Genomic DNA, 14,324 nt, shown 5'->3' with positions numbered 1-14,324 from the left:
CTAGAGAGGAGGCTGTCTGGGAAGGCATGAGCTGAAGGTGGCTGGTGACCAGTTCCGTGTTCTGTGCTAGAGACTGGGTACAAAAGAGCCAGTCATCCAGATAATTGAGTACTCTGATGCCTTTGAGTCTCAATGGGACCAAGATAGCTTCTACGCACTTCGAGAAGGCACAGGGAGCTAGGGAGAGGAAAAATGGCAAGTCATGGAACTTGTACTCTGTTCCCTGAAAGGCGAACCGCAGGTACTTCTTGTGCACTGGTTTTATGGGGATGTGGAAATAGGCATCTTTGTGGTCCACGGTGGTGAACCAGTCGCCTGCCCTGATTGACTGCAATAGCAATACATTTTGAACCACCTTCAGCTCAGATACAGGTTGACCTGTCTGAGGTCAAGGATTGATCTGAGGCCACCATCCCGCTTGGGCACTCGTAAGCACCTGGAGTAGAACCCTTCCTCCACCTGAGGGGGTCGATCATGCAAATAGCCCATTTTTGCAGCAGAGCTGCTACCTCCTGAGACACCACAGCAGCATCCTGTGGGACCATGACTGCAACAAAAAGGACTGATACAGTACTGGTTCGGAACCTGGTTCGCACCAGACCAGTTCGTAGGCTTTTATACCATGTAGGTTGGTACCGGTTCGGTGGCTTTAGCAATGGTTCAGTACGGGTACGGTACCAGTTTGGTAACTTAAGTACGGGGTCGTTATGGGTTTGGTACAGGTCCACAGGTTCACAGTCCCCGCGGGTGGCAACGTACAGGGATGCTCACCTGCAAGAGCCACTGGCAAAACCACTCAGTCAGTACCACACACGAGACGGAGGGAAACCTGCTTGTTAGAATGGACTAACAGTCTTCGCAATGGTGATGCTAAAAAGTTGTCACCAAAACGGCATCAAGATACTGTGGATGAAATTGCTTCAAGCAACAACAACCGAAGCGAGTATCTTGGTCCTGCGCAGTGCTGCTGAGCCAAGCAGCTGCTCTTGCTGTATGTGTGCTTGAGCACCATGTTACAGACAGGCCTGCGCCTATAATCTGTAAAAGAACAAAACACACACACACTTTCTCAACAAAAAACAGTAAACAATTACATAAAAAAACATAAAACACCTCGTATGGTGCTAAAAAGCAAAAACGAGAATTAAAATAAGCTTCAGCCAGACTCTACGATCAGGTCAGCCTTGAAAGAAAAAACGGCGCAGAGATCTGTGAGCGCAGTCCTTTTGTGCCCTCCGGGGCAGGCCGACTGCATCAGTACACAATAATCAGGTTTTGGTTCTTTAGGAGGTAAATACCCATATGGTAATGGTTGCATTTTGTACTTGAAAGGGAATTGCTGAAATTCATACCACATTATTTGCAATTGCATTTTTCAAGCTACAGTACATTACTGTTGTGCTAAAATTGCATTTCTCACAGATTTAACGGTTGCTTTATGGTGTATATTGTTTTAGTTTTTTTTTTTTTTACTGTAATGGTAGTCATAATCATTTCCACAGATACAGATGAAACAATTATACCTTCTCCCAACAAACAAACAAAAACAAATCCATACAAAACAACAATGAAGTGTTTTTCTCACCGGGTCACTGTTGTACAAAGGATCGCAGAATTTCTCCAGAGTGTAAAGGTACTTTACGTTGTCTTTGGCTTCATTGGCAGAGTCAGTGATACGGGTGTCCAGCTCTCGCCAGGTCTAAAAGCCAAACACAAATGAACTGGAATGTATCGAAACCTTTCTATGCAGAAACTGCTTAAGTGCAGCGAAATTCCAAAATCAAGACTATCAACTCTGTATCCACCTTTTCACATATACCTTGATTAGCTTTGACTTTGCTGCAGTGAGCACTCCTAGTACAGCCTTAACGTCCGGGGTCTTCAGCTGGTCCAGCAAGTAGTTAAACCTGGACATGCGTTTCTTCCAGTGATCCAGCTCAGCGCGGGGTCCGAGGTCGTCCGCTTCCTTCCTCAACTGGTCACTCTCTGCTAGAACCTAGAGGCATGCACAGTTTTCTCTTGTTAATGAAAGGGGTGGTGCATCACAGTGAAATGTAACTTACTGCATTAGAAATGAAGCTCTGCATTACCTGCTCGATTTGTTTGACCCACACTTTCATGCAGGCTTCTATCTTCTCCAGGGCCTCTGTACTATTGGCTACAGCTATATAGTCCGATGGGCCTTTGAGAGTTTTTAAATCATAGGTCTCGCACTCTTTAAGGTTCACCTTAAACAAATCAAAATATATTTTTGGACAAAGCGGACAGTTAAGAGTATTTAGGTCTTTTTTGCAATTAAAAAATAAATAAATAAACTAAATCATGCAAATACATTATATTCTTTCATCTCCAGTATACTGGACAAAAGCATGAATTAAATATATATTTAAAATAGAAATATAATAAATCTTAAAATAAAAATAAATAAAGCATATGTTAAAAACTTGTTCTGACCACCTAATTCAATGTTCACTATAGGGTTGATGAACTAATTGTACCTTTTCCATTAAGCTCTCCTGGGCACCACCGAGCACAGCCACAAAGCTGTCGAGGGAGCTGAGGAAGTCTCGTCTCACAGCTGTTGCCTGTGGGCTAGAAAGCTCTCCCCAGCCATGGTTCATCTTCTTCAGAGTTGGAATAAAGATATGAGACAGAAGGTGCTCCACACTCTTTAGCACTCCAACTTCAGATGTGTCCAAAACATTAAAGTTCACTTCCTGTAGTTAAAAAAGATGATCGTTTCAAGTCAGGTGTCTCTGTACAGTAAACATCATTGATTGCTGTTATCTGTGATGCAAGTAAAGATGGAGTTAAACCAAAATTATTTAGGTTTAAAAAATTTTTAAAAATCACTGAATCTCTCTTGTATGACCATTACATGCAAGGTAAGAAATGTACAAGTTGTTAAACCAGTACTCGTACAATAATTAGAAACTTTAAATTCAGTTGAAGAAACATTTTTGACATTTTTGGGGTATGAAATGTACTTAATTATTTGAAGGTATCACAAAGTCCCAAATGTAAACTAATGCAATTTTTTAAAAAAGTGCATTTTAATGTGAAAGAGCAGGTTTCTTACCCTGTGCACATTCTCTGTGGTGATATCTTTAGAGACATTAGCCCTTGTGAAGAAAACACACATCCCATTCAGAGCCACATCTCTCCCTTCTGTCACAAAAACTTTGGGCTTTTTACTTCTTCCTGTAGCTGGGGCTGTCCCTGCAGGTGAAGGACCTGGATGTGCTTCAGAATTTCAGAGCATTCATTATCCCAGATACCAATAATTTATTTATATATATATATATATATATATATATATATATATATATATATATATATATATATATATATATATATATATATATATATATATTATTCAGAATAAAAAGGCACAGTCCTATAGCTACAACCACTTGTCCTGCATTACAGCCATTTTCTTATACAAAACTGAAAATATACCACAAATGAATAACACTGTATAAATGAGATGTCCTAGAACATATTTACTCCTCTCCATGTCATGTTTGGTTATAGGTTATAGGTTATGCTAAGAATATATTTTAATTTTTTTTTGTTTTCGAATTGTAAATTAGAGCTATCATTTTCAAGATATATTATTCCCTGTACACCACACAGTTTCCTCTTTTCCCCATAAAACACATTCCTGAGTCAATTGCTGGCATGCTGAGAGCTACAGCAAGGTCACTGTTGCATTTACCTGATTCTGTTGGTTCCACATCCTGGTAGTAGAACATAATATGAGGAAGCCCCCCAGCATCAAAGAAATGGTCCATACGCTCAATCTGTTAGGAATATAAATCAAAACTTATACAGCATAGAGAAAAATTACTGAATATCCAAGAACGTGAAATACAAATTTAAATAATACAAGTTGCTAACCTGTGTGCCCTCCAGAATGGCATCTTCAATCTCCCCCTTTTCCAGTCCCACACAGGAGGCCACAATCCCCAGCACATAGTCATGTCTGCTGTCTAACTGAGCTCGCTTTGCCTCACGCTCCTCCTTCAGCTTTTGCTGTAAGAAACAGGAAATAAGGCCAATGTTCACAACTACAACAGTCAACTGGCCTTTAACTGGCCTACTGCTTGAGCAACAAACAAAATATCTTGATTGAAAGTCTTAAGTATACATATGTGCACAACCAAATAGAATAGGCATCCCTTATATAGTAGCTACACTGTAGACCACTGACATTGAAAAAAATATTGTACTGCATATCTATAACTCTCAGACTACATTCTTGGACGTGCCATTTTTCTAAACATGGATAAATATAAATGTATAATTGTCAATGACATGCACGTAGAGGGTGTGTTTGCCTGTTACAATATCATTTATTGTTTAATGATAAATCCTTAACTTGCTGCACACTTATTTCCTGTTCGTAAGGTTTAACCAAAAAGAAACACAAAACAAAAAAAAAATGTGTACTGTTCTGTTTTTTTTAATGCATATGAATCAGCTTAGCACAGCTTTTAAATATGCATGTTCTTTATGCCATAAGATTTTTTCAAGAGGGTTAGTGTGTCATTATTGTTTGCCTTGTTTTCTTTTTGTTTCAGACATTTTTACATAAATACAATCATTTTGTCTGATAGGATATTGTCTAGGACTGAATTTTCATTTTGGCGCATGAGATTTCTTCTTTCATTACCCATTTTAGTTTTTTTGTGTAATGTATATTTGTTTTGTTTCATCTAAAAGATTGATTGCCTTTTAATTTCCTTTACTTTATTTATGTTTTACACTTACCAGCTTAGATAATAATTCACTTTACAATGACTGACCAAGAGAAAAGTAGTTTATATTCTACAGAGAAAACTAGTAGGTACAACTATTAAAAGTCGAACAACGCATTCCAAAGAGAAGAGTAGTTGCTAACAAAGTATTCCCTTTGTTGCCCATTTTATGACTTCCCTGGGAACTAAAAAGTGTTTTACCAGTTTGCTACACACTGATTCAGCAAGCTAGAACTTCCTTAAAATAAAGCATCCTTCGAAATACTACATTTGGAAAGTTCATGTTGCCCCTTATACGTTCTGCAAAATTTGAACCACAGAAGCCATATGGAGCTGTTCAAACAAAAATGTGCTATTGTTGGATATGGTTACAACTAAATGATGTATGTTTAAGCAGTCATATATAATTTATAAGTGCATATTATAACTCTGAATGTTGTTACCCTTCTTTAAACACACAGCTAATCCCCAGATAGGATGTCAGCCAACCTTAATTTCCACTGCTCCCTGTAACTTGGGGGCAGCTAAATTAGTGGCATAAATCAGCATAATAAGAGATTCAGTGGGAATATACAAGTATTGCTCGTGGCTCTCTGCCCCTCTCCAGAATTCGCTATGGGATCTAGTAATTAATGAAAAACTTTTTTTTCATTCCATTTTATGTTTTAATTGTATACAGTTCAGCACTGCTTTAAAATAAATAAATAAATACATGTACATAATAAATGCATTACTTTATCCGAGTACATTAAACATATTCTTTAGTATAGTAAGTTGTAATTGTAAACATACTTTAAATGCGGTGATCTGACTATTGGATATCAGGGATGACTGCAGCTCTCCTTTATTCTTCTGTGTCTTCATATTAGCCATGTTTACTTCTGTCTGGCAGAGATCACCATTCACCTCTTCAGAGTCCCAAACTTTGTCGTAACTCACTTAAGTAGATAACTCTGTTGAACTGAGCCAAAAGTGCTCCTCCCATTAAAAGCTCATACAGAAAGCTTTCCAAACAAGTTACCAGTCAATACAATGGAACAATCACAAAACACAGAAATGAACAAAATTCAGGAAAAAGTTTCTTGCTGAGAGGGACATCAGGTTCAAAATGTATACAGCATACATATCATCTAAAGATCCAGCACCAATATGATGCTAAAACAAAATGTGAACTTAGTCGACCAGAGAGGCAGGCTCATCACAATCAGGTAAATTGTTGACTATTTACTATTACTTAAAAGCACTGCTTTCGTATAGTGTAGCATCCAGTTGACTCCCCCGTAATCTTTTCCAAAGCTGTTTGAGTATAATGCCATCATTTTAAAGAACCAGTCACCAGAACAAATAACTCCCCCAAATAAGGTTGTGTTGTACCATGGTCAAACTTTACTGTAGGATGCATTCAGCATATAGAATTGCGTTAACAAAATCAGGGCCTCCTTATTAAACAGTGAGAGATAACAGTAACTGCAGTGAGTCATTAGACTCTGTTGCTAGGTAACAGTGAAAAAGCAAGCCAATAAAAGCTGAAAGCTCCATTAAAGAAATCTTCCTCCTTCCTTCTTTTCTAGCATTGTACTACTGTCGGCCTTTTTTTTCTTTTTTTTTTTTTTAAAGCAATTCAATAAAAAGTCCAGGGGTCAATCAAATTATGTACCTTTCTAATTTAATTGTTTCCGATTCCTGTCGCGTTAGTCCACTTTTCAGTAGTTATTCCAGAACGTTATACTTAACCATGAACTGTACTACTGGTCTGTGGTCATGAATTAGAATTATAGGTTTATAAATCTTATGAGAGATATATCATGCACAAGCCATTCTTTTAGTGTCCTCATCAGTATTGCAGATATCATGTAGTTGGTTCTGACATTTAACTTTGGAATAAAAGTCTGGTATTTAAAAAAAAAAAAAAAAAAATTACTTCACCAAAAATGCTTTTAAGTAACATGTAACTCCAGTATAAATATGTTGTTCACCATAAGTAAAGTTTTATTTTTTTCTGAACCTTGCCTTTTGGTTGTATGACTTCAGGATCCCTATGTGTCGTTCAAGATTAATTACAAGGTGGCAACACAAATTTGGGTTGTTCATATTGTATATACTGTACACATATTTTCCTTGTTAGTCAATAATGAATTAAGGAAGCTTGATTTGTAAGACTAAATTATCACTCAAACTAAAATGAAGCTTTGTCTTGAGACTCTTCCTTTTTTACATCAGTTTGATCAATAACATAGTATTATTCAGAGAAACCATAAATGAACTAGTGTTTTCAAAAATATACCAGAGTTCTAGTAACTTATCTTTCTCATAACACAGCAAGCCTAGGCATGAGAAAACAAATAAAGCTATTAACCTACAGTATAAAACAAACAAGCAACCTGACAGCATTATAAATCACATGTCAGTACTGATAAAATAACCCAGAGAAAGGATTGATGAAAGGCCTTAGGCCACGCTGTTGCTGTGTAACAGCTTGAACCCCTCCCTTGTTGTAGTTGTTTATTGAACCAGTTGAAAGGCAACAGTTGTGGGAATGGAGCAACCCAGCATTAACCCTTCAGGTACCTAGTTTTAGTGTAGGTCCCCTCCTACCAACATCACAAATAGATACTATATTGTTAGAGAATAGTTAGGCATTAATGGCAGGTACAGATGGGCAGAAAAAAAAGTAAATAGAAAACTGGGTGGACTAAACTGTTGTATATCCCTGTGCATTCTTGCCATTTTTATTAACATTTTAGAAAATATGTACATTCACAGGTTTTGTACCATCTATAACTCAATTATTGCCTTTTCAATTAATAATTTAAAACAAAAACATTCCTACTGTACCATATACAAATAAACACACCACATTTTCCAGCAGCTATTGGAAATCTGTTACAAACAATATAACAAAAGTATCAGACAAAAGTATTTCCCCCATATGTTCATACTTGACATTAGTGTATTGATAAATCTGAAGTAAAAAAAAGTATATTAGATAGATAGATAGATAGATAGATAGATAGATAGATAGATAGATAGATAGACAACAAGGGTCTGTTTGGTTCAATAGCAGCAAAATAAATACCAGACCAAAAGTAATAATGAAAGCAGTTGTTAGTAAAGGGTTAAGGGATTTGACTAATGTGACAGTAATACTGTTTACATTAAAGATGAAATAATATATATCAGCTCATCTTACAGCCGATTACTTTTAATGACACATCACAAAAAAAGGGATTATGTTTTTATATGTGTCATGTTACTTCAGTTACTTTTTACCTTATTATGCTTGGAGTGTTTGCTTTGAATGAAACAGTTGTTATGTGTGTAACTATGGCAGGACTATAAACAACTGCATGCTATCATTTATGGATAACTGTTTAAAATACACTGGGGTCTGTAAGTAATGTGGTTTCAGATTCTTAATGAACCATTATGTGGTCTGAATTTACTGTTACTACTTAAATACCTAAGTAAGTTTAAGTTTTTTTTGTTTTTGTTATTGTTTTTTTACCATATCTAAAATAAGAATTTAGTTAAGTACTTTTTATCAAAAGTGCTGACACCCATTCATCAACTATAAAACATTAAATGGTGTAGGAATACTAAAATAAACTTAAAAGAAAATGACACAGCAAAGAGTATGTGAGAGATACACTGTCAACTTGATTAGATGTCGCCACCAAACACTTACAAACATACATTAAAATTAACCTTCTGGTGGAGTGAATTGGTACTTATCAGACAGAGAGAAGATGCAGGATTTAATAAAATAAAAAATGTTAGGTAAATACGTTAACAAGTAAAATGGTAAAATGTGTAAATTGTAAGTTAACTGAATGGATTCAAGTTAAGAACACAGCGAAAGCAACAAGGTAAAAGCAAAGGAAGAGGGTGTACTACTGGTGAAATATTGTGTGTTATTTATTCTGAATGAGTGTCTGTTGTTAGTTATGCTAACAATTCTTTCTTGCAGCATTTTGGTAGGAAATAGAACTGATACTGCTGTGTGGTGTTTCAATTTACGAGCATGTTGATTAAGAGTCCAAGTGTTCAAAATCTCATTTTTATTGTGCAAATTTAGTGGCCACCGATTAGTTTTGCCAACATACTGTACTGAGCAGTACCTATTTTACAATAAATAATGTAAACAAAGTTAGTGGTTTGGCAGTGAAACCAGTTAGTTTGTAACTAAGTCCTGTGGTTGTACAGTACTTTTGATAGCTGTGGCGATGGTGACTAGAGGACAGGTAGCATGGTGTAATTTATGACTGGTTTTTATTCCAGTGTCATGTGGTTTTGTTCTTTTTACCAGTGGTTGTGAAGCAGTGCTCAATTCTTGACCAATTCACACCTATCAAGGTTCATGTTAAATGTCAAATAATATGTGCCAAAACACTCATTCCTCTTGATGGGACCATTATCAGTTTATCACACTATGGTTTGGGGGTGGAGACCACACCAAATCCAAGTATACAAGAATGTAAACCAAAACTCAATCTAACTTTTGTCATTGAATTGTACAGAGTTTTCAGCATGTACAAGTTTTTTGCTTGGGAGATATATTTTGCCTCTCCTCACAACAGATCGATTTCACCTTCTCAGTACTTTAAGGTTGTCATTTCAGCAGTGTTCATTGTGGTTCAAAACTGTTTTTTAAAAATGTAGTACTAGAGGCACAAAACAATTACATCCCAAAAGTAGACAAATCTAAATCTAAAACAAAATGGCCAAAATGGTTTAATAGATCAATTAAAAAAAATATTCAGCGAAAAAAGGCACTTTACAGAGCGTTTAAAAGGGACCAAAAACAAAGCACACAGAAAGAGTACTTGGAACTGCAAACACAAGTCAAAAAGGAAGTTAGAAAGGCCAAGAGAGATAGAAATCAATATTGCTAAGGGGGCTAAAACAAATTCCAAAATGTTTTTCCAATATTATAACAACAAGAGAACATTCAAAGAGGAGGTTAAATGTCTGAGAGACACAAATGGCAAAATCATAGATGAAGAAAAAAAATAGCAAATATATTAAATGATTACTTTTCACAGGTTTTTACAAAGGAGGACACGGACAACATGCCCCACATGTCGACCTGTTCCTATCCAATTTTAAATAACTTTAGCATAACAGAGGCAGAAGTGTTAAAGGGACTAGGAGCTCTTAAAATAAACAAATCCCCTGGGCCAGATGAGATCCTCCCAATAGTACTCAAAGAAATGAAAGAAGTTATTTACAAACCGATAACCAAGATCATGCAACAGTCTCTTGACACAGGGGTTGTACCGACAGACTGGAAAATAGCAAACGTAATACCGATCCACAAAAAGGGAGACAAAACCGAACCAGGTAACTACAGACCAGTAAGCCTGACTTCTATTATATGTAAACTTATGGAAACAATAATAAGATCCAAAATGGAAAATTACCTATATGGTAACAATATCCTGGGAGACAGCCAGCATGGTTTTAGGAAAGGGAGATCATGTCTAACTAACCTACTTGACATTTTTGAGGATGCAACATTGAAAATGGGTAACTGCAAAGCATATGACATGGTCTATTTAGATTTCCAGAAAGCTTTTGACAAAGTCCCGCATAAAAGATTAATTCTCAAACTGAATGCAGTAGGGATTCAAGGAAATGCATGCACATGGATTAGGGAGTGGTTAACAGGTAGAAAACAGAAAGTACTGATTAGAGGAGAAACCTCAAAATGGAGTGAGGTAACCAGTGGTGTACCACAGGGATCAGTATTAGGTCCTCTGCTATTCCTAATCTACATTAATGATTTAGACTCAGGTATAGTAAGCAAACTCGTTAAATTTGCAGACGACACAAAAATAGGAGGCGTGGCAAACACTGTTGAAGCAGCAAAGGTCATTCAAAATGATCTAGACAGCATTCAAAATTGGGCAGACACATGGCAAATGAAATTTAATAGAGAAAAGTGTAAAGTATTGCATGCGGGCAATAAAAATGTGCATTATAAATATCATATGGGAGATAGTGAAATTGAAGAAGGGAACTATGAAAAAGACCTAGGAGTTTATGTTGACTCAGAAATGTCTTCATCTAGACAATGTGGGGAAGCTATAAAAAAGGCTAACAAGATGCTCGGATATATTGTGAGAAGTGTTGAATTTAAATCAAGGGAAGTAATGTTAAAACTCTACAATGCATTAGTAAGACCTCACCTAGAATATTGTGTTCAGTTCTGGTCACCTCGTTACAAAAACTATATTGCTGCTCTAGAAAGAGTGCAAAGAAGAGCAACCAGAATTATCCCAGGTTTAAAAGCATGTCGTATGCAGACAGGCTAAAAGAATTGAATCTATTCAGTCTTGAACAAAGAAGACTACGCAGCGATCTGATTCAAACGTTCAAAATCCTAAAAGGTATAGACAATGTCAACCCGGGGGACTTCTTTGACTTGAAAAAAGAAACAAGGACCAGGGGTCATAAATGGAGATTAGATAAAGGGGCATTCAGAACAGAAAATAGGAGGCACTTTTTTACACAGAGAATTGTGAGGGTCTGGAACCAACTCCCCAGTAATGTTGTTGAAGCTGACACCCTGGGATCCTTCAAGAAGCTGCTTGATGAGATTCTGGGATCAATAAGCTACTAACAACCAAACGAGCAAGATGGGCTGAATGGCCTCCTCTCGTTTGTAAACTTTCTTATGTTCTTATGTTCTTCTTATGTGTTATGGACCAGGAACCTTATGTTCCCACATTATGTCCGTCCCGTTATGTTATGTCCGTCCCGTGAACATTATGTTAACATAAAACATATAAAGCTTTATTAAAATAAATATTTCAATATTTATGCAAGACAAGGTCTGTGGAGTCCTTTTTCACTACTTACAACTTAGTTCTTGCTGATTTGAAAACATGTTTTCTATAGTACTTGTACTTGAATGACGACCTTCAGAGAGAGTGAGTGGAGTTTAATACCCATACTTGTACAATACATGACCTCCGAGAGGCTGCCAAATAAGATACCAATTAAATTAGTGCCAGATGTAATGTTGGATTGTGTGGTCTTGACATCTATCCAATGTAAGCATGGCTCACATTGCATTCATTTAGATTCAAATTACTTTCTTAACTGAATCCCATTACCTAGGTCAGAGTATTCCCTTGCCAATATCCTAATCCAACTATGAATACTGATACAGTTCAGGGCACAGTTCTAGCTCTCATTGTTATTCTAAAGTAGAACCAACTTGCATCATGTTCATAACAATATTGTATTTCAAAGATCCAAAGCTTGTCAAATCTACTTGGTTGTTGTTGCTATAGCAACTGTTAAGACAGGTAGGTGATTTCATCAGATGGCAAATAAAATCCAAACAAGCTATTTTCAATCTAGCTGTGGATGTTGGTTCTATCTGACTTCCAACCAAAGCTGTGCTCAGACTAGTCTGAAAAATCAAACCAAGACTAATTCTAGACAAATAGACTGTTCATTTCAAGTCAGACCTGCTGCGGGGTAGGTTGGTTTTAGACTGTACAGTTTTCACAAAATCGGTTCAAGTAAAGCCTGAAAAGACAAACCAGTTCTGTAACAGTTTGCCTTTCTAACAACACTGTAGGGGGGTGAAATTTCCTTTGGATTTCACTGGAGTAAGCCCTGCAACGTCCTGTCTGATTTACATAAAAATATAGTTTACATATTTCCAGTGGCAGCTGGTAGCCTAAAAATGAATAGTGGCACTAAGTTAACACGGTGAAGTAATATGTCCCTGAAGGGGCTTAGCCCTTTCAGCCCTTATTAACCATCCTCCACTGCATTTCTGTATATTCCTCTTTGACAACGAAATACAGGACTAATAAATATCATACTTTATTGTAATAAATGTATCTGTACTTTTATATGGTGGCTCATTTTTTTGACCATTTCATACTTTTGAGAGCCAGATATAATTGATCTTGTGATCTCAACATAACTATTTATTTGCTTTCAGTTATTTTGTCATTTCTTTTTTTCTGACTTCTTTCAAATATTACAAACGTCTATTTTCTGTCTAGGAAACTTTTATCATATTCAACATGCAACAAAACCATGGTTACCAACATTCTAATTGAAATAACATTTGGTCACACCTGAGCTATACATTTAAAAGTGGTCTCAAATAAACCGTAGTAAACGCAGCATATGTATTAAACAGGCTTTTATATCATAAATTTGAGTAAAAATACTATGCACAGAACAAAACATTAGATAGCTAAACAGAACTAACTTGTACTTATTATTCAGAGTCCGAGTTCCCTCCCCCTCTCCTACTTCAGCACAGTTGGACTCAGTCACTGGAAGGCAAGGCAGACGGGCCCGCTTTGTCCTGATGCAGATTTCAGCCGTCGGCCAGGGTATTGTGCACAATATTCATTAAGTGTTTTTCTCTTGCGCCCCATTTTCAAATCAAACTAGTAACTGTCACCGTATACCTAAAGCAAAAGAACAGGGTGAAACTCCAGTACTAACGGACCACTGAGATGACTGACAGACAGCAAGTACATATAAACTACACAAACTAGAGATGATTTCTAAATTATCATCTTTGGTAAGAAAATAAAAAATAGCGAGTGTTTTTACCGGCGTTTATCGTATATAAATTTATTTCAATCGAACTCATATTTTTGGGGATTTTGACGTTTAACAAGCTTTACCGATTAATATAAAAAAGTTGCAAGTCTAGTTATGTTTCATCAGTGCAAATTAAGTGGTACAAAATTATCCTCTATCTGTCTTACAGTTTGATGGTGCAAGATTTTATATATATATATATATATATATATATATATATATATATATATATAAACTTTTTTTTGTTAAAGCACACGTTTCTAGTTAACAGGAGAAGTATGCAAGGTAGCGATAATCTATTATAAAAAGAAAACAGATAAATTAATGCACCTCAACTAGATTGTATATTTTCTATTATTCATACTGATAAAACAACAAAGCCGTTACTTGAATCATGGTAACATTACAGCTCTATTTGCTCCTGTTTTTTTATTTATTACCCCCCCCCCCCCCCCCCATAGTCAGAATTTTGATAAAGTAATAATAAAAATAATTTATTATTATTATCATTTAGCAGGCGCCTTTATCCAAAGCAACTTACAGAGACTAGGGTGTGTGAACTATGCTCAGCTGCAGAATCACTTACAACAATGTCTCAACCGAAAGACTGAGCACAAGGAGGTTAAGTGACTTAAGCTCAAGGCTGAATCAGTGAGTGAGCTGGGATTTGAAACAGGGACCTCCTGGTTACAAGCCCTTTTCTTTAACCACGGACCACACAGCCTCCAATGTGTCCATTTTTAGCGTGGGTGAAACTACAGTTAAAATTATAACTAGGGCTTCGGGCTTCGGGTTTCTGACCCCCGCCCCCCCCAAATACAAAAAAAATCAAATCGGTGGATAGCCAATAAACACTGGAAAAACTGTGGAAATGGTTAATCAATTCACGTTGACTTTACCCTTTTCCAATTAAAAAATAAAACCTAGAACAAAAATAATAATAAATACAATTCCCAGTGCTGCTGGGCAATGTCCCGCCTT

At 36.5% G+C, this 14,324-nt stretch overlaps 1 protein-coding gene across 3 annotated transcripts in view; it reads right to left on the bottom strand.

Annotated features, from left to right (window-relative positions):
- Window positions 1-14,324, bottom strand: part of dnah5 (dynein, axonemal, heavy chain 5) — a 99,835-nt gene that overhangs the window by 73,132 nt on the left and 12,379 nt on the right. For all 3 annotated transcript variants that reach the window (XM_059012808.1, XM_059012810.1, XM_059012809.1), the window contains exons 2-8: window positions 3,901-4,035; window positions 3,719-3,803; window positions 3,080-3,243; window positions 2,499-2,717; window positions 2,091-2,228; window positions 1,820-1,996; window positions 1,586-1,699 (exon numbers count right to left, since the gene is read on the bottom strand). In XM_059012808.1, coding sequence (XP_058868791.1) covers window positions 1,586-1,699; window positions 1,820-1,996; window positions 2,091-2,228; window positions 2,499-2,717; window positions 3,080-3,243; window positions 3,719-3,803; window positions 3,901-4,035 — 1,032 coding nt within the window. The remainder of the gene's footprint in view (window positions 1-1,585; window positions 1,700-1,819; window positions 1,997-2,090; window positions 2,229-2,498; window positions 2,718-3,079; window positions 3,244-3,718; window positions 3,804-3,900; window positions 4,036-14,324) is intronic.

The sequence above is a fragment of the Acipenser ruthenus genome, chromosome 3 (genome assembly GCF_902713425.1).
Source record: "Acipenser ruthenus chromosome 3, fAciRut3.2 maternal haplotype, whole genome shotgun sequence".
In the NCBI taxonomy this organism is placed as follows: domain Eukaryota; kingdom Metazoa; phylum Chordata; class Actinopteri; order Acipenseriformes; family Acipenseridae; genus Acipenser; species Acipenser ruthenus.
This window is presented reverse-complemented; position numbering and strand designations above follow the sequence as displayed.